The 25,313-nt window shown below is 45.5% G+C and overlaps 2 protein-coding genes across 4 annotated transcripts; both read right to left on the bottom strand.

Annotated features, from left to right (window-relative positions):
* Nucleotides 1-1,316: 1,316 nt before the first annotated feature.
* Nucleotides 1,317-9,056, bottom strand: SNF8 (SNF8 subunit of ESCRT-II). The gene is made up of 8 exons (XM_010987956.3): nt 8,910-9,056; nt 8,495-8,545; nt 6,692-6,830; nt 5,474-5,578; nt 4,785-4,857; nt 3,558-3,699; nt 2,585-2,659; nt 1,317-1,536 (listed from the first exon to the last, which is right to left on the bottom strand). Exons 1-8 carry the CDS (start codon nt 8,961-8,963, stop codon nt 1,399-1,401), a joined length of 777 nt encoding a protein of 258 aa, XP_010986258.1. The 5' UTR covers nt 8,964-9,056; the 3' UTR covers nt 1,317-1,398.
* Nucleotides 9,057-13,298: 4,242 nt separating this feature from the next.
* Nucleotides 13,299-18,121, bottom strand: GIP (gastric inhibitory polypeptide). 3 transcript variants are annotated; one of them, XM_064494903.1, is made up of 6 exons: nt 17,969-18,121; nt 17,039-17,141; nt 15,757-15,903; nt 15,149-15,220; nt 14,337-14,438; nt 13,299-13,433 (listed from the first exon to the last, which is right to left on the bottom strand). In XM_064494903.1, exons 2-6 carry the CDS (start codon nt 17,122-17,124, stop codon nt 13,424-13,426), a joined length of 417 nt encoding a protein of 138 aa, XP_064350973.1. In that variant the 5' UTR covers nt 17,125-17,141; nt 17,969-18,121; the 3' UTR covers nt 13,299-13,423. The 3 variants fall into 3 exon arrangements, with proteins under 3 accessions (XP_064350973.1, XP_064350972.1, XP_031325615.2); XM_064494902.1 differs by lacking the exons at nt 13,299-13,433; nt 17,969-18,121 and having other exon boundaries at nt 14,243-14,438; nt 15,757-15,927; nt 17,039-17,124; XM_031469755.2 differs by lacking the exons at nt 13,299-13,433; nt 17,969-18,121 and having other exon boundaries at nt 14,243-14,438; nt 17,039-17,124.
* Nucleotides 18,122-25,313: the final 7,192 nt, after the last annotated feature.

Raw genomic sequence — 25,313 nt, 5'->3', positions numbered from 1 at the left:
TCATGACAACCACACCTCTCCCTTAGGCCTGAAACTGTCAGGGATAAAGATAGTGCTCAGTGGAAGCTGAAAACCTGTGTTACATCACGCGGGTGGAAGCAGGGTTATGGCAACAGGAGCTCCCCATCAGTCAGAAATAGGGTCGGTCCTGTTTTGAGGCCTTGGCAGTCAAGGAGAGGAATGCCATCTTTGCCTCGGTTCCTTCCAAAGAAATACTTGTTCAGAAACTGGCAAGTGAGCATGTCCTGCAAGGATGGGCAGAGGTAGCGATGGGCTTAGGCTGTATCCCCTTGAAGGTATCTTCGTATGAATAATCCAAACTGTTGGGTTTTCAGCTTTCTGGTACTAAACCAGCCCTTCTTAGGAATTTAGAATTCAGACTGTTAAGACTGGGTTTCACTTGCAGCTCATCAGTACCTTCTGTACTTGCTTTGGAAAACTTGTTTTCTGGTTTCTGGAACAGGCTTTTCCTCTTGGCCAACCATGTGTGTAGGAAGAAATTATAAAACGACCTACCTGTGCCGTGCAAAGCTAGATACGGGAGACTGTGCGCTCTGGGGTTAATGGACCTCAACTCTAGCTTTGGTCTGTTTCTTAAGCTGGTGGCCCCAGGCAAATTAGATTCCTCTCCTACAAAGTTAGGATACCTACTTAAGCTTTTAAGGTTGCTATGAGGAATAAATAAGGTGTATATAAGACTGGGTGTAGGGTAGGTGTTAATAAATGATTCCTTTTCCCACCACGAAGGTTAGAGGGACCTGGTGATCATTATGGGAGGGAAAGCTAGTGAGGAACTTGAGAAACGATACTACATCCACTATTGGCTGATTCCCCTCAATTCCACTGTTTTCTCTAATCACCATTTAACATTAACCTCTATTTCCTTCACACTCATAGCTGAATCTGCCATAACCTGGAACCTCTACAGAGAAAGCTAGAAGAGACTGAAAAAGTGAATATTATTTACGGGTCCATTAGGGTCTGCTCATTTGAGATAAAGAATACTTTATAAGGAAGAGGTCTGAATTTACAGAAGCTCTAATTTTATGTCTCGGGGTTATAGAGACTAGACTGGCCAGGAGACAGACGGCCTTCATCCTAGGCCCAGCTCTACCATGAACTCGTAGATGACCTGTGCAAAAGTCATTTTATATGTGCTTGCTGTTATCTGTGTTACTCAGGTTATCCTTAATGGATAAACAAGGTTTTCTCCAATAAAGATGCAATGTGAAGGCACTTTAAAAAAATAAAATAATGGATGAAGAATATTGGGGGAAGAAAAAAACTTGGAATTTTTTTTGGTTTTTTGTCTTTTTTTAAAAGAGTTGTCCAGGTTTTATTCACCACCAGCTCCTCCCTCTTCTCCCTGCCTGCTGCCCTGCCCCCTTCCACATTTCCTCAGGGGAGGGCTTCTCTGGCCTCCTCCGCTGTAATCTCCTGGGAGTAGAGGTCAGTGAAGAGAGCTGGCAGCCAGTAGTGGGCCTCCCCTGGGGCCTGCAGGTCCAGCCAAGCCAGCCCTTCCTTCAGCAGGTGTTCCTGGCAGGAAAAAGAAGGAAATGTCAATTGAGAAGGGGGCATTCCCACAAAGTAGGGCAGATAAACAATCTCCAAACCCAATTTTGGCTTCAGTGGGGTTTTTGAACTAAATCTACACGAGTGCCTTCACATATTTACACAACCAAACTGGAATGATCTGTTTAGCCTTGATCTTTGCCTGAGGTGTGAAAAAGGCCACCAAGTTGCTTAACTTGTGTTGCTGGGAAAGAGGGTAATGACAAGTGGAATGCTGTGGAAGGAAGGTAGGGCTACAGAAATATTTGCTGTGTGGCCTTGAGCAAATCACTAACTCCATTCCCCGAAGCCAAAAGGAGATCACTATCTTTCAGTTAACTTAACTGGGTAACAGGCAGATGTGGGAAAACCTTGGAGAAGTTAATGGAAGGGCCATATTAATGAATGAACTCACAGTTCCTACAGCTGGAAGTATGCTCCAAATGGGTAGGTTCTGCTCAATACCATCAAACAAATGTTTATGTTATCCCTACTTCACAGATATTTATAGTTTTAACTGCCCGGGTAAGGAAGAAGGTACTGAAAGCCAGGGCCCCTACATGTTCATGCTACTCCCCCTTCACAACATCAGCCTTTCATTAGTACTATGAAATCTCTGTATATATAAAACTATATATAATATGCAAAATAATAGTATATAATTGTAGATATGTAATTATCATTAGTAGTTAATGATTCCCTTCATGCTGTGCTAACAGTGTTACTTCCAGTACAAACCATATTAACCATCTGGCCAGGCCCTACAGGTCAGGAGAGAGAGGTGCTGGGGCTCCTCAGCGGCAGTGGCAGCCTGGTCGTGCCCACGTGCCAGGGTGGGAAGCCTGCCTTGCTTGAGTTCTACCTCTCAGTGCCATCTCCAGAGAAATGCTGGGGTCACTTCTAGGGTGGCAGCAGCAGCCTTCAAGGCAAGAAGTCAGTAAAGAGGCTGAAGCCCCTTTCTGTGTGGTACCTGTCAACCCACCTCCTCCCATCTGGGGCCCGTCTTTTCTGAGCCATCTCAAAAGTCACCTACCAGTACTTGCCGCGCTCGCTCAGTCTCCCATTTAAGACTGGCTTTGATATCACTGACAGTCACGTAGCCATTTTTCTGAAGGAAGGAGGAATGGGGAGTGAGTTAAGAGTGTGCTTAGAACCAGCATCTTCCCAGGGACAATTAATTTATCCAGACAGAAGAGGGAACTGCCCTTGGGTGAAGTCTAAGAGAGCACAGAAAAAGAATGTTCAGAGGTTCTGGCAGAGAGAGAACAAGAGAAAAGTGACTTTCAGGGTGACAGAGGTAGGTTGAGGGGTTAAGTCTTAAAAAGTGGAGTCCCTGGCACTAAAATATTAATGGAGACTTTCTCAGAGAATTCTAAAGTATGACAAAGGAAGATTCAGAATGATTAACTGATAGGAAGGAATGGTGATAATCATCAACTGTTCATAATCTCAAATATTTAAATATTCAGCCCTTGTCCTGCCTCACCCGAACCATTCCCCAATCGAGAAAAGCCCCCTCCCTCCTTTAGTTTTAATCTATATTACAGAATTCAGAAAACTGAACATGTCTTCCCTTAAAACATGATCGGGGGAAGATGATGGTGCTTAACGCATTACTGAGGAACAGGGGGAGGGCAAACAAGAGTAAACGTTTGTTTTGAAGATTTCCATAAAGTAGTTTTAAGAATCTGTCCACCAAGGAAATACAGTTAGTTGTCTGCATGTCTGTCTACTCCACTAGACTGTAAGCTCCTAGAGAGCAGGATCTACATGGCACCCACCTTTATCTGCCCCACAGCCTGGCCCAGTGCTCTGCACTGTAGCTGCTCAATAAACGTCTGCTAAATAAGCACAGGTCTGAGGAGTGCGTCCATTAGACAGTTTCACCACAAGACCTGAGTGATGGGGGGAGATCAGAGCTGCTCCAGAATCCCCTCCCAGGCTCTCTTCTCTTAATGTGCACGTGCGCACACACACACACTCTCTCTCAGAAGGCACCCCCGTACCTCTGCCAGCTGCAGCACCACAGTGTGATCCATATTGAGCTCAGCTGGAACAGACTGAATGAGGTAAGTGCCGCCCACAGGGATGATGCCGAAGCCAGTGCCAAGTGCTTTTAGTTTCTTGATGGCCCTGATCAGGTCGTCTCTGAAGTGAGGAAGAGCTGCTTAAAGACCCAAGGCAGACCAGACCTACCAGCAATGCAGTTTCAGCTCTCTCTGGGCAGGACACCCTGATGGAAGACTCAAAAGGCTGCACAACATTTAACTGCATCAGTAAAAAGGCGGGGTTAAAGTGCACCAAATGGTGCTTGAACATTCAAGGAAGATAGTGTAAGAGTCAGGCCCTCCACTCTGCAAACCATTCCAACACCAGACAGAGGTAAAAAAAAATATGCTTACAGGAGGCCATCAGGAAATGTGAATGAATGAGCTGAACTTAAGAGACAAGAGGCAGTAGTAAGAACTATGGCAAAATAGAGAATGTTTATCCATTTGAAAGGGGGTAACCCAGCTGATTATTGCCTTTTGGAAATTCAGGCCCAGTAGTGCCAGATTTTCTGATTTCTTAGTTGACAACTAACTGAAATTAGGGAAGAAGAAAACCCATAAAATGTGGAGATCACACATCCAGCCCACATACTAATAGCCTTTTTTACCTTTTCTCAAAGTGGAATCACACACAAACGCTGGTGAACTGGGTCAATTTACACCCCATCTTCAAAGCCCAACTCCCTCCCTCAGCCTTTCTCAGTGCCTGCTCTAATCTCTTTAACCTCAAACAGTGTCAAGATTAGGGGAGGATATAGCTCAAGTGCTAAAGCACATGCTTAGCTTGCATGAGGTCCTGGGTTCAATCCCCAGTACCTCCTCTAAAATTAAATAAATAAATAAACCAAAAAAAGACAGACAAATGGTATTAAGATTATACACAGCCCCAAGTATGTTTAAAAAAAATATATATATATATATATATATATTTATGCATGAAAAATATCCTTAGATGGAAATCTACCAAAATGTTGTAATCTCTGAGTTGAGAAATAATAAGTGGATTTTTTTTTTAAATATCTCCCTATTTTCAGTTTTCTAAAATAACATTTTTAATGATCATAAAGAGGAATAAAAATGATTCCTAAACCAGCCTAGATGTACGAGCAGTAAGGAGAAAAGATTTCCATTTGATTTTTAAAGACCTTTCTAGACTCCAAGGGATTGGAAGGCAAGACCTACTGGCTGACATCCTGGGCGAATTTGCCCCTCCCTTTCAGCACCTGTTGATGTAGCTCCTCCAGAGTTATCAGACCTATTGGAGAGGGGGCACAGAAAGCAGTTGAAGGATTACCTTTATGGCTGAAAAAAAGAACAACACGAAGGCAACATCATTTCTACAAAAACTATAAATGCTCTCTTGATACCAAGGCTGTGTCTATAGCCAATGATTTATAACTGGTTTTAAGTTTTATTAACTTTAATACAGACCGTTCAATGTACTTATTAAGATGACACCACTGGATGACCATTTGAAGGTCACATTTTGGGGAGCACAGAGGTTCAGTAGGCATCACCACATCCTGGAGAAGCAGGGCAGGCCTACCATTACTAAATAATGAGAAAATTATAACCCAGACACATCATCTATCAGGGGAAAAGGTCTATTCCCTACCTCCCTACATGTTCTGTAACAACTTCAAGCTAAACCTTCCTGGCCAAAGATCTTTGGAGAACAGAGATAAATATTTGGGTAATTCCATTTACCCTTGGCCATGGAGACTGGCCATGGATTCAACCGCAGGAAGCACTAAGATGCTTCTCAGGACCTTATTGGCCTGCAGATTTCAGGACAGAAAAAGCTACCTTTCAGGGTTTTCTCCCTCTCAGAGAAGCCCAAAGCCCAGTCCACAGGACCTAGGCACCCTCACCTCCATTCCGGTGTTTCAGGGCCAGGCACACTTCGATAATCTGGACACCCAGCTCGTAATAGAAGTCTCCCACGCCTAGCATCTCAGACCAAAATCCTTTCCCAGCTAAAAGACAGAAAAACAAAAGCTAGGTTATTCATTAGTTACATGTTTTCTTTCAAAGCAAGATGAAAACATCTATACTAGTTCATACTGTCCAACCTAACAGTGACCTTTAGAAAGAAATTCCAGGCAAAAATTATTACATTTTTTAAATCTAGAGCTTAAAATATCAAATTATGCACCATTTTAAAGAACTGTCATTCACATATCTTGATGCATTTAGTGTGCAATCACAAAACTGGATATGAACAAATTAATTTTATAAATAGAAAATGATTAAATAGTGTTTAAAAGAAAAAATATCTACCCTATGAGAAGTCTTCCCGCCTAGCTTGAAGTCCTTCTGCTCCACTTACTACTCAGGATCCTCAACACAATCTGACTCTTGGTGACTCCCACTAAAGAACAGGTTCAGACAGTTCTAAAGGTGGGCAGTCTAAAAGGCATTTCTATTTAGCTGGTAGCTCTGGCTCAGGAGCCTATAAAAATGAGTTTCCTTTCCCAAATAATGCAGTGAAACATAGTGGGACATATGGTCTGGACAAGGCTAAGAGAAAGAATACACAGACCTGGCATTCAAAAATCCACTGAAGATATTTTATTGAGTAAAAAATGTAGGTTATAAGTAGTAATTACAGCATAATCCCATATATGTAAAAAAAAATAGTTAATAAATATGATGAAGGTGTCTTGAAAGATATACCTTAAACTGTTAACAGTACTTTATCTCTGCAATTATGGGACAGAGTCAGGGGACTTCTATTTCCTCCTTTTCTTTTTTCACCTTTGTTGATGGACAGCCTGGTCGCAGACTACCTTTATTAAAACTAAAAATTGTTTTTTAAACAAAGAGGAAAAAAAGCCATAAAAAATTCCACAGCAGAGCATTCCAGGGAAGATCATTTACACCAGCTACTCAGCCTACCCTCCAACCTCTCCATCTTTCCCATCAAACTGGGCACTCAGCCAACCTGCTAGGTACTCCCTAAAGGCAACATCCTCTGGATCTCCCTGTAGGCCCTTGTAGATGTCCCAAAAGTCATGATGACAATTGGGTGAGCTTCTGTCCCTTAGAAACCCTAGGAGAACACTGGACCCCTACAGACAACTCCTTACAGGCCAGAGGATCCACCCCAATGGTGGCACACATGTCCTGGAACTGCACTCGGAACTCGGGATTCTTCCGGATCTCCTGCTTGTGCTTGCTGGCAAATTCCTCCAGGTTGGTCTTGAACATGTCCAACTGCTTCGACATCTGCAGGATGAACAAGGCGGAGGTTAGGGGTAACCCAACCAGGTGTTAATAGGTCCCTGGGCCAGTGGCAGGGCAAAGGCTGAAATAACCTGTCTCCTTCAGGCCTACTATTATGCTGTTTACTGTTCCCTTTCTTTTTATCCCTGTCTTACCTTCAGAGTTCTGCTATCACCAGAAATGAGATGCTATAATGTTTCTTTAATTCTAAGATACACATTCTTTTATGTGTTCCTGTTCTGAAGTCAAGATGCATCTAACAATAAACGTGCACATCTAATGTGGTGCTTTTTTTCTTTCCTTTTTCTGCTTTTTTTTTACAATTTTTGTTTTATTTATTCATTTTCTTCCAGTATTACTGAGATGTAACTGACATGCAGCACTGTATAAGTTTAAGGTGTGTAGCACAATGATTTGATCTGCATCCATCATCTCACATAGACACAGTAAAGAAACAGAAAAAAATTTTTCTCCTTGTGATGACAACTCTTAGGATTTACTGTCTTAACAACTTTCATATATAACATACAGTAGTGTTAACTATATTCATTTTATTGGAAGGGCTGCTTTTTTCCCCGAAAAAAAGGTTATTGAACTGAAGGTGCACCTAATAATCCATTTTGCCTTAAAAATGAGGGAATGCAGCCTTCACAGGGTGGGAAGTCTTCAGCCACTGACAGAAAGGCTAGATAGAAAAGAAAAGAAGCTTGGCATGAATTAGGTGTGCAGTGGTTGTTCAATCTTTGTTATGGACCTCCTTGGGGATAAACCCCATATACAGAATCTCCGAGGGAGGGGTGTGAGTCTACCAGATTACATTCCAAAGCCAAATAATTTTGGTTTGGGGAACATTCTGACTTCCTATTTATATCACTCCTCTTTCCCTAATTAACAAAGCCTATTTTCAACCCACTCCTGGCCCAACATCTCCTCATTTGCTACATATGGGAAATTCACACATTACTGTAATCACCACTTCCAGTTGATTCCTGCATGTTATCTCCCCTTATGAGTGGGAGCTTTTTAAGAGCACAGCCTGTATCTACTCTTTCCTCAGTTCAAGTGCCCATTTCCTAGCCTCACGGCCTTCTCCTCTTCTTCACCAGTCAAAATAACTGAGTAAAGACAGGACATGTACAGAAAAGGGAAGTGTTAGAGAAGGAAACTGAGCAGAAGCCACACCCCCACCACTCACACACGCCTCTGGTATGCACAGAGATGTGATGGTGGTAGCGGTAGGTGCCGCAGGTAAGGCAGTATTTTCATGTTATTCTTAGGCATTTAAAGTAAAAACCCAAAAGACCCAAATCAAACAACTCTACCACTTACTACCCATGTAACCTTGGATAAAGGACTTAACACCTCAGTGCTTTCCATTCTATACTAGGAAGAACAGAGTTCCTTCCTGATAGAATTGTCAGGAGGAATGAACAAGACAGTGTATGTAAAGAAAATGGACATGTGCCTGGGACGCACAAGCACCTAATCAAAGACGTTAGCGATCACTGTTATTAGCAAATCACCTAAAAGATCTGAGCAGCCCAGAAATGGGGATTTGCCAGCTACCCTATTTTCAGTTCGATCCAAACAATCGAAGTTATATGAAAGGTGACCTTCCCAGCCTTATCGGGTCTCCCATGCTGCCTGGAGCCCTCCAACTCACTCACCTGGGCCAGCTGGTCCTCAGCCAAGACAGTCCCTCGCTCCTTATACTTTGCCTGTCAGACAAAGAGACCAGCATGAGTTGAGAGAGTGGGTGCTGGGGGCTCCCACTTGTACTGCCTCCTCAGAAGTATGAAAAGAGGAGGGTCTCTCAGGTGGTTTTCTTAGGGCGAGGGGGTGAGGAAGTAGGATAGACGACTCGTCTGTAATCAAATTTGGGGAAGTAGGGGAAAGGGCTAGTGGATCTGCGGATGCTGACATTCCAGTCCACCGGAAGCTGGAGCAGTTCAGTTCCCCGGGACCCGAGAAGCCCGCGTCAGATTCTGTTGGGAGGCGATGTGAAGGTACAGGGCTGTGCTCGGGAAGACTTCTGTCTCTCGCGGGTCAGGGGTGGCTGTGGGTCCGCCTCCTTCCCCTCACCTCGGCAAGCTTCTTCTTGGCGATAGCGCCGGCTCCCACCCCGCGGCGGTGCATCCCCGCCCTGGCCCGCAGGCCGCCCCGCTGCCGGGGCCCCGGGTCTCCGCGTCCCGGTATCAGCCGCCGGCTCCCCAACGCGGAAGCGCGGGCCGTGCGTCATCTCCGCGCGCCGGAAGTTTCTCTCCGACTTCCGGCCGCGGGGTGACATCGCCCACTGCCAGGGGCCTGGCGGCTCCGCCTCTCACTCCGGCAAGGGTCCGCAAAACTTGATGCGACCCGGTGCTCTAGGCCCACGTGAACGCGTCGGACCCTCTCAGCTTTCCGTGACTGTCCCCCCACCGCCATCGCAGCCTCCGACCGGAGGTCTGCCACTGCTCACTGGCTGTCTACAGCGTGCCACGCGCCGAGTTGGGCGCGGAGGGTTCCATATGGAACATAAAACAGAATCCGTTCCACTCTAATGAAGCTTACCTGTAGGAATCACACGCGAAGCTTCTGACTGGGGAAGGCCTTACAGTTGAGAATCTGGCCTTTGGGGTTAGGCTGCCTGGCTCCATAGCTCGCGTCCACGACATATGGTCCAGTAACTTAAGACAAATTCCTTAATCTCTTGTGTTCCACTTTCTACAGTTGTGAAAGGGTAATACCTCGTGATAACTCATGAAGTTGTTGTGAGGATTAAGTCACAAAATATATAACAAAGCATTTAGTTTGATCCCTGGCATGTAAATAAATGTCAGCGATGTCTGTTATTCATCAAATCTAGGGTGGAATTAGTAATCTGTGTGTTTAGGAAGCTCCATAGGTGATTTCCATAGCATTGTTGAGTCTAACAAAAAAGGAGCAAATGGAGGTTTCTAGAGTCAGGGAGCAATAATATCAAGTTTTTGCCATAGGAAAATAGGTGACTTAATTTTAAGTCAGTTGTAGCAATCCAAAGTAGAAATGATGAGGGCCAGAACTAAGACAGTGTCAGTAAGGATAGAGAGAATGCAACTGATTCAGGACACATTAAGAAGGTGGAATGGTAAAGCTGATAAGATAAGGGCAGAATGTGTGGGAAAAGTTAGCAGGATGTTCAGTTTCCTGGCTTGGGCAAAAAGGTAGTGCCATTCAAAGACAGGGATGGGAAGAGACCACAGGATGAAACTGGGGAAATAATTAAGAGTGGTTTTGGAAAATGTTGAAATTGAGGTTTGTGGGACATCACAGAAGAGATGGTTAATTGTCATTTAGATGTACTGGTATGAAGTTCTACAGAAAGAGCTGTGCTGGGCTACAGATCAAGGAGAAACCATAAATGTGAATAATGTTACAAGAGAGACTTAAGGTAAAAGGATAAAAAGAGCAAATATTGGTGGCGAGATAGTTTAATTGTCATTTTGGGCCTTGAGAGATGATAGAGCTGTGAACCTGGTGAGTCGGGGACCCTGAAGATTTCATGGAGCAGAGATGTCATACTAGCCCTGGGCTGCCTGCCTCTGGATATTTACAAGAAAGAGAAATAATGCTCTATCTTGCTAAAGATATTTAGCACTGTTATTTTGTGTTTTTCTGTTTTCTGAAGCAAAATCTAATGTTACTGGATGTGAGGACCAAGGCTAAAACAGTTATTCAGGCTTTCAGAATTGTACCTTCAGATTCACTCTCAAAGATACCCTCAGACACTAAACTCAGATAACATAAGCCCCCTTAGACACAAACTTACTTCCTCAGACACAGATTTGTCCCCTCCAACACGTACATCTGACATCCTCTCACACATGCTGACCTCATATTTACATATTCTCACTACACCACTCTCTAACACAAAAACTCAGTCCCGTAGGTACTCACTGACACCATCTAGACACACCTGCTTCATTTCTCACTCTTTGACTTAGTGTATGATCCTTTAAGGTACACACTGTCCCTCACTCACACTCATGACCTCAGATTTGACTGTTCATCCCTCAAATGCACACATACCTACTCAACTCCCTGAGGCACATGGCCCTTAATAAACCTCGTTACCACCTTCAAGCAGACATGCTTATTCCCTTATTCAGACACATTTGTTCTCCCCTATAATTTAAGAGAAAGTATACTGACCTGTAGTGTGCTGGTAAATGTTTAACAATCACCTCTCCAGGCTGGGCGGGAGGTGCTCTGATTTATAACATTTGCCAATTTCCAGGGTGTAAATACTCCGACCATGGCCTTTTGAGCTATTGTTTCAGGCTATCAGTGGTTTTACAACCTGCTTACAACATTCCTGACAATTTCACAATGGCACTCAGGAGCACTCTGCTTCAGAACACCGTTGAATGCTGAACATCACAGATGCCCTCACTTGCTCTAAGTGACTAGTGAGTCACTGGCCTTGTGGCAAGGTGGCTAAGAGCATGGGCTTTTAATTCTCTGCCTCATGGAGGCAGTGTCGTGCACAGTTAGCAGCTATTAGATTATCATGATCTTAAAGGATTGTGATGAGGTTTTCAATGAGATCTCCATGATTTTTTTAACGATGTTTATGCATTTGAACAAAAACCAAAAAAAGTTTTTAAAAGTCAAGAGTTGAAAAGACTGATGTTTAGAAAGTCCTGAGCACAATGCCTGGCCCATAGTGAGAAGTTGTACAAAATTGTTCTTTTTTTTTTTTTTTTTTTTGGTGGGGTAGGATGTTTGTTTGTTTGTTTAATGTAGATAGTGCTGATGGAACCTAGGACCTTGTGCATGCTAGGCATGCACTCTACCACTGAGGTATACCCTCCCCTCTCAAAGTTTTTTTAAATAGCGCTTGCTGATTCATTGACTCTCGGATACACCCAAGACTTCAGAAATATAGATCTGAACTTCTCCCCAGTGCAATCAGTTCTATCATGGAAAATCATTAAAATATATCCTCTGAGCAAAGCCACGCTCTTAGAACTTAGTGGTACACACTCTTAGAACTCTAGAGGTGTAGAGGAGAGGAAACCCAAAATGTTAGAGCTGGAAAAGATGCAAACTGGCAGCCCTCAGGCAAATTCGGTTCTCAGGAGCGTTTCATCTGGTCATCAGAATGCCTTTAGGGGAGCACGTCTCATCCAGTCCATTTTCACAGTCCAGTCCTCGCCATTGTTTTACACCCTCCCCACTTTGCTCCTTTAGGTTCTTGGCCCAGCCCTTCAGCCAGTCCAGCATGCCACTCCCTGGTTTTAAAGGAATAATACCCCTGTGTCTTTAAATTGAGATTCAGGTGTATAAATAATACTAATAATAACAAAAGTTAACTTTTTATTGACCACTTACCTTGTACCAGGCATTATCTTAATACTTACTTCAATCCTGTGAGGATTTTTTATCTTTTTACAGACTGAAAACTGAGCTTCAGAGAGAGGAACTAACTTCCCAAGTCACAGAACTAGAGAGTGATTTGCATCTAGGTATGTTGACTCTGGTCTGCTAAAATATGACTAGATCAAGGGGAGTGGGGAGGGGACAGTCTAGGTAAAGATAACCCAAACTAAGGGGGAAGGAGAGACAGGTTTGCCTCCTGTAGGCGCAGAGCATTGGAAGAAGGCAGCATGCTGAGGAGGAAAAGCCTTTAAACACCCAAAGACAGAGATAATGGCTTTTGGACAAACTGAGTTTGCCCACTTCCCTTCCCCCTCACTGCCATCTGCCTAGTGTGAAATCTGTAATTCTGCAAGAGCCTCTTCCACTTTCATACCTCTTCGTCTCCATATAATTCTCACTGTCATCAGTGTGATTATTTGGGGACATGAATAGATCTTCTCTGAGCTGCCCCCGCTTAAAATCCTTCAAGGACTTGCCCTTGTACTGAGAATAAAATCCCAAAGCTTTACCATGGCCTTTGAGACCTTGCCTCTGCCCACCTGCTCTGTCTCTACTTGGCCTCTTGTCTCCACTTGGGCTCTTGTCTCCATTGCCCATTTTGCTGTGGAACAATAACTCTGGCTAATATGATTAAGGCTCCCCTCACCCTTTGGCCATTTTATCCTTCCGATCTCACTCAGCTTGAATGTCATTTTCTCAGAGAGGCCCTCCTGACTCCCCACTCCATCTACATAAGGCTTCTCTGTCCTCTCTCATAGCCCTCTAGCCTTTCTTCACATAACTTCTCATGTTATGTGATTATTCATGTGTTTGTGTGTTTCAAGATTGAGGTCTGTCTCCACCACTGGACTGTAAACCCCTTGGGGACAAGGACTGTGTCTGTTTTCATCACTGCTGTGTACTCAGTGTTCAGCATAGTCCCTGCCTGTGTTAAGCTTCCAGTAAGTGTTTGTGGAAATAAGGGATGAATTAACAGATGGGCAAGAGCCGTATCTCCTTTTCACTGGGTGGTGCGCATACACACAAACATACAGTTAGTGCTCTATTAGACAAGTGAATAGGTTTCAACAATGGGCGCAGAGATTTATTTCAGCTTAAACTTAGTTTGGCTTCTTTTGGGTATCGTGGAGTGGAACTGAGATGGGAGCTGTGTAAGGGAAGGGCAGAGTCCAGTCCTGAGCTGGGTTCGGTCAGAGTCACTGAAACCTGTGGGAAGAGGAGAGGAGTGGTGGAGAGGAGGGTCGATATCAGCTTGGAGTCAGCAAAGTAAATTTATCCTGGCACCCAGCCATAGTTCAGCTGCTCCTATCTCCAAATTACCTTTTCAGTTATACGTAATCAATATGATTCAAAAAAGAACAGAGACTATCACCACCCACTTTTCTAGGGAGATTTTGTCATACTCTCTTCTCCATTGTTCTGGTCATAGTCCTCTCTTCCTTCTAACCCTCTTACAGGAAGCCATCCCAGATTTGTTCCCTCAACCCCTCAACTTCCCAGCATCAAAATCTGAATATGCTGTGGTTTCCGTGCCTCAGAGTCTACATCTTAAATGAGTGTCTTGTCCCATCCTTCAGCTGGATAGGTCTCTCCATGATACTGAGCCATCCCTTGCTTCTGGGACAAAGCAGATAGAAAGATTTCCTAGTTGACGAGGTGGATTCAAGGACCACTGAGACCAGCAGCAGCCACAGGGAAGGGCAACATGCCTCCCACTCTAAGGGTTCCATCACTGAGGAGGTGCTGTGGCACAAGGGTACAGAGGGAGAGCTGAGGACTGGTTGGGCAGTTCAGCTCAAGTGGGCAGGGGAGGTGAGAGCAACATCTCACCTGGAGGAGACTGAGGAAGAAGTGCAAGTAGTAATAATGCCGGTCACCATTACAAACTCCGCAGACGTTGCTCTCAGCCCTTTCCCTGCGTTCTCTTATTTAAGCCCTATCATCCCATGAAGTGGTTTAAATAGCCCTGATTTTCATGAAATCCCCAAGGTTCAGAGAGTCTAAGTAATGTGTCAGCATGTATTGGGGTGAAGATCTGAACCCATCTGTGACCTCCAAGCTCAAGCTCACAACCACTGTGGAAGACCCCTAAACCCACCAGACTCCCACCTGAGCCTGCAGAGCTCCCTCTGATCCACCATCCAGGCCAGCAGCTCTTGAAGCAGTAAGTCCTTTAGCAATTCTTCATCACTGGGGTTCTTGGGGAGGGAGCTGCAAAGGAGGAAGCCTCAGGCAGGCTGTTTTAGCCTGGGCCCCACCCAGAGAGAGTAAATATAGGGCCTGAGACTCCAAGGTGGTGGGACTGGGTGGGGCGGGGGTGAGGGGTACGAGTCAACACAGCTGCCTCTAGTTATCTCAGCTTCCAAAGCTCCACCCAGATCTGTCTGCCAGGGAATAGAGGCTCTTCAACACAGGCAAAGACAATTCTGGTGAGAGACAGCCCACCCATCCAACTCTACCAGTGTCCCAGAATGCATTCTAAAATCCCAAGAGATTACTTGGGGACTATTCATTGATTCCTCACCTTCCTACAGAGAGGGGGTAACTGATCACAGGGGACTGGACTTGGGAGGGTCCCTGTTCCACAAAGAGCCTTCCCAAAGTTTGGCAGGCAGAAGTGGAGAAGCCAGTTTCTGAGGTCTCTTTTGCACCCCGCTCCTTGACTCTACACTAAGTCGTCAGTCTTAGAAACTCTGGCCCCAAAACCCCTCCCAGGACCCCTGCCTCCATTCCCCCAAGCTTCTCCCTTAGGCCTGCGCTGACCTCCAGGAGTCCAGTGAAGACCCCTCTTTGAAATCTGAGTTTCAGAAGGGGATGCTTATCTGGGAATTGCAGGGCTCCGGAGTCTGGGAGACGGAACAGTGTGGTGGGGGTGGGTCAGGAGGTCCCACCCCCATCCCTTCCCCTATAAGCTGACTCACCCCTGCTGCTCCCTCGCCTCCTCCTTCCTGTTAGATTGATGGGCCTCCCTCTGGGTGATGTTGTGTTTCCAGCTGGTAAAATAAAGATTAGGGAGCGGGTGGGGCTCGGAAGACTCCAGATGTCCTCCAGTCCAAAGAAGCTCCAGTCTTTTGGTACCTCAATCCAAGGAGCACAGCTCTTTCTCCACTCAACCTCCTCACTGCTCATCAGCAGCAGCTTTTCAGAATCTACCTTGCTGACCAAACAGCGAGAGCAGGGAAAGAGACTTGGCAAAGAGAAGGAAAACGTGGAGTTTACTGTTTCCAAAGTCTGAAGTGGCCACCACCAAATAGCCATTGGCAGCTGGTCAGCTCCTCCTTCCCTCATCCCCAGGACCCCAGGGACTCTCTGTGAGCCCCACACGTCTTCCCCGACTCCTCCCCTTAGAAGAAAAGGATTGGGAAATTGCCCTACTCCCACCCCTAGACTGGATTGTTGCCTGATCCAGGGTCTGGGCAGGGCCACCCTGCTGTCCGGCTTCCCATCGTCACCTAAGTGAAAGGCGCCACCTGGCGTTGTGCATCACTTAGGGCCCGGGGAGCAGGAGGGGGCGTGTGTCACGACTCACTCGCCCTTCTTCCCCTTCTGCGCCAGCAGCCAGTTCACAAAGTCTTGTTGGCGGATCTTGTCCATGGCGATACTGTAGTCACTGATGAAAGTCCCCTCGGCATACCTGGGGCTTCGAGGTTGGATGCCACTGGCCTTAGTTTGGAATCTGAGGAGCAGGGAGGGGAGAGAGAAGGAAACCAGGACAGTAGGAGCAGAGAGTGTGGGGATAAATGATTGTCACTGACAGGAGGATGACATTTGAAAAGGAACCAGCTCATTTCTTGAGAGTCAGTTTTTATGGAGACACCCTCTTGTCCATGCATCAAGCCCCTGGGACTTTATCCTCAGCTCAAGGGCCCACTTCCTGCATCCTCAGTGTGTGAGGCTCTGGCTTCTGGGCAAAGAAGGATCAAGGCTCCTTTACTTCTCTTGCCTCAGCCCGACCCGACTAAGTCCTTGGGTTCCCAGGATACGAATATTAGTGTGCTCTTATATAACAGCACTTACTCCGCGTTGTCCTTTAGCAGCCCTTTAATGCATAAACTCATTAAATCTGCACACCACCACTAGGAGGGAGACACTATTTCTATCCCCTTTTGGTGAATGAGGAAACCAAGGTGGAGAGAGATTCATTTAGCAAACAGCATAATGTGACCGAGGGTCTACCCACAGGTAGTCTGGGCCCAGGTCTCTGTTCCTTAACTTCTGTGTGATGGTGTCTCTCCTTGTACATGTCTAGTGGCTGTGCCTCAGATTCCTGTAGCCAAATTGACAGGGGCATATGGCTTGTCCTTGCATCTGAGAAGGCCCAACTCTTTACTCAAACTAGTCTCTCTTGGTCCTCCAAAACACAGACAGAGCCGTGACAGTTGGAAGCTGGCCTATGTGGTTCTTTGTTCTCCCCTTGGGCCTATATACTCCATGAGGGCAGGCAGCATCTCTGGATGACTCTCTGCGCTTGTCCCCTGGGCCCAGCCCACGGGAAGCCAGTTACAGAATTTGATCAGATGCACACAGAAATGAATGGTTAAGGCTTTCATTAGGAAGGGAGATGCTGTCATCTGCTGAGCAGTCCTTCCAGAGATCTAACCACAGTCTCTCCTGCTGCAACAGTAGCTCATAAAAAATACTCTCTGATTCTATCCTCATCTGCACTCAGACTGCTAGCAGGTTTTTTTCCCTCAAGCTTCTTTCCTCTTGCCCTGGGATCCCTCCCTTTCTTGCCTCCCCCTTGAAAACAAGAACCCAGTCATCCCCCCAGCCCTATTCCCTACATCTGACACCTTTTTTCTCACCCCTACCTGGAGGGACCCTCTTCCCTCTCTCCTAGCCCCACTGCCAGGAGCAGGGACACCAGCAGCAGAGAGACGGTCTTCATGGCCACCATCGTCTAAGGGTTGTTTCCTGAGAGAAGAGAGAAGAGGACCAGGATGGGGCAGAAGCACTTCATGCTGGTGACCCAGAGCCTATGCGGGGTCCGAAAGCTGGGGAGCACTGTGCCCTGGAGGTAGTAGCTTTACGAAGAGGCTGGAGCAACACTTTGGGGATGGAAGGGGTATTGGCCATTAGAGTTAGTAACTAGAAGGACATGGAGCCTGGCCAAGAGTGAACCTGCTTTTTATTTTTTGTTTCTTAAGTGGCGTCTGAGCAGGGTGAGAGGAGGGCATTGGGGGAGCTTTCCTGGCAGAAGAAAGCAGTGAAGGGCCTGGACAGCCCCCCTTGCCGGCTCCCAGGCTAGACATCACAGGCATGTGGTTTGGCAAGATTCTCCCCTCAGAGCCCTCTGTAGTTCACAGCGGGCCAGCCTTCCAGCTTTCAAGTTGGCTGTCATCTAAATCATCACAGCCCTCCTGCCCCAAGTGAAAACTGCAAAGAACCCATCTTGCTCTCCCCTTCTCATCCTTGACTATCTCGACTCAGGGAAGGTCCAACCCTTCTCCCAAGGTTTTGCCCCGTTTCATCTGGGTGTCTTTGCAGAGCGGAAGAGCAGTAAGGAACCTTCTTCCAAAGCCCTGAACACCAAAGCTAGACCTAGATTTGTGTGGGCTGCAAGACCTCGTCTTCCTGCCTTCGTCACCTGGGCCTTCAAGGATCCGCTTTTATTTCCTATATAGAGGAAAAGAATGGGAGATGTAAGGCTGCTGAACGTCTCAGGGGTGCTAAGGACTGCCCCTCCCCAACCCCACCCAGTGTCTCGTCTACATCCACCCCTGTCCCAGCTGCTCTCTTACCAAGCTTCCTTCCTGGCTCTCCCAGAAGAAGGACAGGGCAGGGATCTCCTCCTTCTCCCTTCTGGTCTTCCAGAGCCTGTCTCAAGAAAGTCTGCCCTAGCTCCTTTATATCCAGGCATCATAGACCTTCTGATTAGCCTAAAAGCATCTTATCTCAAGAAATTAAGCCCACAGCTCCCGCCACATTAAGTCCATTTTACACGTAATAAAGTTGCCCTTTCCACCTGAACTGTGTTAATGGGTGATTAACATTTGTGTAGCTCCAGTCTGGGGCTGGCCTTTGGGTAGGGTAACTTAAGTGCCCTCTTTCTTCATCCCACTCCTCCCTACTGGGCACAGACCCCAGGATTCCCCTACTTCCTTTAGAAGTGCCCTGGGTTGGAAAGGGTGCCCTTGGTTGGTGAGGGAGGCTGAGGTAGTGTGGCGCTAGCTGGGGAGGGGGCACTCCCACAGACATTAGGTTCTATGGATCGTTAGGTGTCCTGGTTAGAGAGAGTGGGGCCACAGTGGCCTGCGGCTTTGTCAAAGTGGCAGTGTCCCCATCTCGATATCTAGGGGTAGGTCCAACTGGCTGGGGAAAGGGTGGGAGAGTGAGGGAACGTGAAAGATGGCGTTTTCCTGGTGGTAGCTGGTGAACTGAGAACATCCACTCAAGCTTTTGTCCTGCTTCAGGGCAGGACAGAGTGTGGGAAAGGGCACATTTACACCTGGGGACTCAGAGGAAGGTGGGCCAGCCACGAGTTTAACTGGAAAGATTTCTGAGACCCAAACCTCTCTCCTCACATGCCCTGCTTGCCTATAAGAAAGAAGTATGTGTTCCTGTCTCTGCCATCAGAGTGGGGCCCCTGAGGCCGAGCTATGCCTCATCAGACCAAGGGGGCCAGGTCAGGGGTGGGAACTCAGACTGGCAACTCCTTGAGGGGTGCCCTTTGCCCCTCTCTGAGCACTTAGTGCATGGCTCTGTCCACAGGGGCTCTCGGGCCAGAAGGGGCAGAGCACAGACGCACATTGGGCAGACCCCGAGGCCTCCTGCCCAGGCTCTGTCTTCTCCACTAGCCCTGGGTACTTTGAACCATAAGCAGCCCCGCTCCGGCTCTGTCTAAATAAAGGCCACTTTCCTTTCCAGGTGAATTCCCCAGTCTGGGAGCAGCTCCAGCATGAAATTAAGTGCTTGTGTGGGATGAGAGGTAACTGGACTAGGAGGGCTTCTCACCTCGGCTTCCTAGAAACCTCGCCCACCCACCGCCCAGTTTTCACCAGAGAGAAAAACTCCTCTCTGGGCAAGCGCTCCAAATCCCATCTCCTAGCTATCAATGGGCAGAGATTAGACATCAGTTTCAACTTGGCCTCCAAAGGGGATATGGGGACTGCTTATGATCTTGCTTCCAGTTGAGCAGTCTGGTAAATGGACTCAGAAGGGTTTATGTCGAAACCTGGGTCTCCCTGCTGGAAGCACAGCATCTCCAAAAAGGGTGACATCATTCCCTGGGACAACCAAGTCTCATGCCAAACCAGAGACAAGGAAGGTTCTGGGATGGGTCCCGGCAGCCCTGAGCCCCTGCCTGCTGCTGTGGGGATTGGTTTGGGGTTGGGCTGCTCCAAAAACTGGCTGTACTTTTGGTCCGTACCCCACCCCCTCTTGGTAGGGTCCTCTCCCCAGTCCTCCTCCCTGTTTCCCTTTGATTTTTGGCTCTCATGGCCAGCAGCAGACAGATTAGGGAGAACGTGGCCTGGGCCCTGGGGGAGGGACAGATGTGGGGAGGGCCAGGGAAAGAGATCAGAGAAGATGCCAAGCTCCCAGGAAAGCCCACAGGCCCCCCACAGGGCATGTTGGGAAGTCAGGGACTGGGAAAGATGGCCTTAGGAAGTTTCGGGGATCGGAAATCCCTGCTGGACTTAATCAAAATAGTTCAATAAACCCACTGGCAACCCAACCAGTCTGGTGATGCCATGATGGCAAGCGTCCTGGTGTGCAGAGTCCAGTGTGGTGCAGGGGTTAGGGCAGGGAGGGGAGGCTCAGGGGGAAACAGAAATTTAGTCCACTGCAGAGAATTTCTAGGACATGAGGGATCAGAGAGGACAGCCGGGATGGGTTGGAAGCTGAGGATCCGGAAGGTGAAATTTGTCCGGTTGTGGCTGTCTGAGGAGTCAGGGAAGTCAGGGAATCTGACTTGGGGAGGGAGTGATGGTGGTTCTGTTGCACGAGAATGCAGGGTCCTGCTTCCCAGACCCTCCTGGTGTCTGAATCGAGGTCCCAGGATGAGAACTGGAACAGGAGAAGAGCTCTTGGGGCTTGCTGGTTCTTCCAGTTCACGTGGTGACTCACCACTCCCCCCAAGGCCCACGGGGCCACCGCAGACATTCCAGGCCCAGCTTCGAAGCCAGGCCAAGGTGACTCAGAAGGCTGGCTGCAGCCTCCCTGCAGAGGACTCTGTTTCAGACATTCGCTTGGTCTTCAGGCTCACCGGCTGACTCAGAAAGCAGACATCCCTCTCTGATCTCTCTGACACCAGGTGGCAGATTTTGTTCTTCTCCTGAAGAGGAGACCAGAGGTGACTGGAACCCTGACAAACTTTGCTGAGTCATCTGGTCTATTCTGATTCCTAGAAGGACAACCTCCAGCTTTCCACCCCACCCCCTTCACATCACAAACACAGTCATAGTCCCAGGCATTTTTGCTCACACCAGTCCCCAGTACCACTTCAGGTCAAGACAGAAACTTTCTAGAAGGATCTTAAAGAAAGTGTATACTACCTATAGCCTCTCTTGACCATCTGCTACAGGGGACAGTTTGGAACTCCCCTCTTAGTTCCAACCCCAATCTTTCTTGCTGTATTCAAAGGTTGTCTTGTTTGTTTGTTTGTTGTTTGGTTGGTCTACTTTCATGTGTTAAGAAAAGAGCTCAGTGCTTTGTAGCTGCATCCTAATGTACGGGAGGAGAGAAAACGGCTGTGAAGAGTCAGAATTGGGAGGGGGTGGCCACAGGGCTGTCACTTCCAGGGAGGGAAAGAACCAGCAGTGCGATTAGGTAAAAGGTCAAAGGTCTGGCCCTCCCAGAGAGGGCAGCATTCCTGAGCCCCTCTCCCAGGTGGGAGCACATCCCAGGGGAAGGAAGAGGGGGGTGTGAGAAGGGAAGGCTTTCCCTTCCTCTTCCTTGCAAGAGGACATGAAGGATGAAGGAGTTTCCAGAGACCCCAGTGAGTCTCCCCATTCTGCCCAAACACAATACACACACATTCCTGCTGTGGGTTGGGGAGGGCCTTCTGCAACTTCAGAAAACATGCCCCTCATTAGTTAGATTAGGGAGTCGCCTGGCAGGGTGGGGAGAGAGAAGTAGAAGGACTCAAGCCCCAGCTCCACCTGCCCTCCACTCTGCTTGGGGAAAGAGGTGGGGGTTGTCTGGCTTTGGGAAAAGCCCTTCTCCACTCAGAGCCTTAGCTTGCTCATCTCTAAATTGGGGATAAGAAAGCAAAATCTGCCCAAGTGTGAAGCGAGTGTCTTGTTAACTTGAGGGCTTTTTGCCAGTGTTGGCTAGTGGTTTTCTCTGGAATGATCTCCCCTATCTCACTCTGTGACAAGAGAATTAAATAAAATAAAACAATAAAGCTCAGCACCTAGCGTATGGAAGGCTGTGAAATTCCCGAGTAGGGGTGAGGGCTTTGAAGACAGATCCACCTATGCTTCCTGGTAGGGGGATGTGAATCAACATGCCCTTTCTGCACTTTAGTGTACCTTCCTATAAAATGGGGACAGTAATAGTTTCTGCTTCAAAGAATTGATTTGGGAAGCATGTATACTTAGATGATACTGTATATTACATCGTATCTTGACACATTTGTTATCTTTTGCTGTGTAACAAGTTACTCCAAATTTTAGCAGCTTAAAACAATGTACATTTACTTCTCACAATTTCTGAGGATCGGGAATCTGCGTAGCTTAGCTGCGTAGTTCTGGCTCAAGGTCTCTCATGAAGTTGAAATCAGATGTCAGCAGAGCTGCAGCCTCAGACTCATCCGAGGCTGTAGATCACCTACCAAGCTCACTCCCATGACTGAAGGCTGAAGGCTTTAGCTCCTTACCATGTAGCCCTCTTCATGAAACTGGCTTCTTCCCCCAGAGAGAGGGCATGTACCTAAGAGAAAAGCCTAACTGTCTTTTAAAACCTCAATCCAGAAGTGACATACCATCACTTCAACCGTATGCTGTTGGTCACACAGGCCAACTCTGGTACAATGTGGGAGGGGCTACACAAAGCTGTGAATATCTGATCAAGGGGGAGACACCTTAGAGGCTGGCTACCCTATACATAATCAACACTAAAAAATGTGGACCATCATTGTCATTATTATAGAGGATGCTAGAGTCATTAAATATTTCTTTTCATCATCATAAACTCTGGCCATTTAATATCTATTTATTTTTGTCTCAGTGCCCATCTCTGGAAGAGTAGAAACAGATAATTTTAGATACTGAAGACAGATAAAGCAAGTTAATTTCTCTGATGTTCCACAAAGACCAGCAGAGTATAGATATCAGAATGGATTGCATTCCATAGCACAGGGAAATAAATTCAAAATCTTTTAGTAGCTTATGGTGAAAAAGGATATGAAAATGAATAAATGTGTATTCACATATGAGTGAAGAATTGTGCTGTACATCAGAAATGGACACAACATTGTAAACTGACTATACTGCAAAAAAAAAAAAAAAAAAAGAATGGATTGCATTCCAAGATGATACTTGCTGGGTAGGTAGCAAATACTGCCTGGAATATACTTATACTAAAAAATGCTTTTAAATTGTTGTTTCTCTGAAATCCAAATTTAACTGAAATTCCTGTACTGCTTTTTGCTAAATTTGGCAACCCTACCTGAAAAGCTTTTCAAAATCCCAATGCCTCAGTGTCATTCCAAAGACTGCTGTCATTAGTCTGGAGATTTTTAAAACCTTTCATTTTGGACTAATTAAAAACCTACAAGGAAGTTGCAAAAATAATACAGAGAACTCCAATACACCCACAGATTTACCAACTTTCAACATTCTGCCACTTTTGTTGTATCACTCTATTATCTATTGTTGAAACATTTGAGAGTACATCATACTTCTTTACCACTTAATATTTCCTGCAAACAAGGATATTCATTTATGGAACCACAATAAACACAATTATGAAATTCAAGACATTTAACATTGATACAAAGCATATATAGTTCAAATTATGATTTTTTCAATTATCCCAATAATGTCCTTTTGGTTATTTCTCCCCCATTACTAGATCAGGTCCAGGATCATGTATTACATTTAATGATTATGTCTCTTTATTTTTCTTTAGTCAGTTACTCAGCTTTTCTTTGTATTTTATGATCCCGACATTTTTAACAGCATAGACCAGTGATGCTACAGAGTGTTTACCCATTTGGTTTTGTCTGATGTTTCTTCCAGGTTAGATTCAAGTTATGCATCCTGACCAGAGCTCTAGAAAAATGAGAGTGTGTTCTTTTCAAGGTATCACATCTGGAGGAATCAGATGTCTACTTTCTCATAACTGATGAGAATTTTGATCACCCAAATTTTTGTCAGATTTTCCCACTGTATAGCTGTATAGTTACTACATTTCTCCTTTTAACTAATAAGCAATCTACAGAGAAACACTTTAAGGTAATGCAAGTATCCCCTTCCTCATCAGACTTATCCCACCCTCAGATTTACTTAACAACCTCTGATGATTCTTGCTTGAATTTATCTTCACTACGATGATGGAAAATGTTCATTTTTCCAATTCACCACCCCCTCCTCAGTGTTGAGATTTTTAAAAACAGCATTGTTGAGGTGTAACTGACACATGAACTGCACATATTTCATTTAAAGTATAAAATTTGATATTTTGACTTATGCCTTCTCCCATGAAATCATCACTACAAGTAAGGTAATGAACATACCTTCTGTCTCCAAAACCTTCCTTGAGCTCCTCTCTCCCTGCTTACTCCCCTCCTGACTCCTGATCTGCTTTTGGTCACCATAGGTTAGTTTGCATATTCCAGAATTTTATGTGAATGGAATCACACAGGATGTACTCCTTTTTGTCTGGATTCTTTTCTTCAGCATACTTATTTTGAGATTCAATTATATTGTGGCATGGTGTCCGGTCTTTTTTACTGCTGAGTAATAGTCTTCCATCATATGGATATATTAGTTTTGTTTATCTATTTCTCTATTGGTGAACATTTAGGTTGTTTCCAGTTTTTGGCTATTGCAAAGAAACCTGTGATGAACATTCGTGGACAAGTCTTTGTATGAACATATGCTTTTTTTTTTTTCTTGGGTAAATACCTAGTATTGGGGTATATTTAACTTTTTAAGAATCTGCCAAACTTTTTCTTTTTTTAATGGAGGTATTGGGGATTGAACTCAGGACCTTTTGCTTGCCAAGGAAGCACTCTACCACTGAGCTATATCCTTCACCCCCAAACTGTTCTTGAGGTGATTGTAACATTTTACATTCCCACCAGCTGAATAAAGTTCCAGTTCCTCCACAGTTTTGCCAAAACTGGATATGGTCAGCCTTTTAAGTTTTAGCCATTCTAGTAGGTATGTAGTGGTATCTCCTTGTGATTTTAATTTGCATTTCTCTGATGGCTAATGATGTCGAGTACCTTTTCATGGGCTTATTTGCCATCTGTATATCTTCTTTGGCAAAATGTCTGCTCAAATCTTTTGACCATTTTCAGGGAGAGGGTTGTTTGTTTTCTTGTTATTGAGTTTTGAGAGTTATTTACATATTTTGGATACAAGTCCTTATCAGATATATGATTTACAAAATTTTTCTCCCAGTCTGTGGCTTGTCTTTTTTTAAAATTTTTTTGCATTTTTATTTTTATTTTTTTCTTCCAGGTTTCTTGAGGTATAATTGACATACAGCACTGTGTAAGTTTAAAGTGTACAGCATAATAATTTGACACTACACTATGAAATGATTACCACAGTAAATTTAGTGAACATCTATTGCATCATATAGATACAAAATTAAAGAAAAAGATAAAAATATTTTTCCTTATGATGAGAACTCTCAGGAGTTACTCTTTCAACAACTTTCATATATAACATACAGTAGTGTTAATTATAGTAATCATCTTGTATGGTATGTTACATCCCTGATACTTATTTGTCTTATAACTAGAAGTTTGTACCTTTTGACCACCTTCATCTAACCCCAACCCCCTCTCTGACTCTGGTTGGTAACCACAAATCTGATCTTTTTCTATGAATTTGTTTGTTTGTTTGATGTATAATTGACTTACAACACTATGTTGTTCCTGGTGTACAACATAGTGTTTCGATATTTCTA

Source organism: Camelus dromedarius, chromosome 16, assembly GCF_036321535.1.
Source record: "Camelus dromedarius isolate mCamDro1 chromosome 16, mCamDro1.pat, whole genome shotgun sequence".
Lineage (NCBI taxonomy): Eukaryota > Metazoa > Chordata > Mammalia > Artiodactyla > Camelidae > Camelus > Camelus dromedarius.
Note: the sequence above shows the minus strand (reverse complement) of the source record. Positions and strands in the feature narration are given on the sequence as shown.

Coding starts and splice junctions, on each gene's coding strand:
- SNF8 (XM_010987956.3), bottom strand. CDS start 8,963: ATGCACCGCCGCGGGGTGGGAGCCGGCGCTATCGCCAAGAAGAAGCTT. Junction 4,858..5,473: donor CCTGAAACACCGGAATGGAG/GTGAGGGTGCCT, acceptor CCTCTCCAATAG/GTCTGATAACTCTGGAGGAG. Junction 3,700..4,784: donor TTCGCCCAGGATGTCAGCCA/GTAGGTCTTGCC, acceptor TCCTCACTTCAG/AGACGACCTGATCAGGGCCA.
- GIP (XM_064494902.1), bottom strand. CDS start 17,124: ATGGTGGCCATGAAGACCGTCTCTCTGCTGCTGGTGTCCCTGCTCCTG. Junction 15,928..17,038: donor AGGGAAGAGGGTCCCTCCAG/GTAGGGGTGAGA, acceptor CCTGGTTTCCTT/CTCTCTCCCCTCCCTGCTCC. Junction 14,439..15,148: donor GAGGCGAGGGAGCAGCAGGG/GTGAGTCAGCTT, acceptor CCTCCTTTGCAG/CTCCCTCCCCAAGAACCCCA.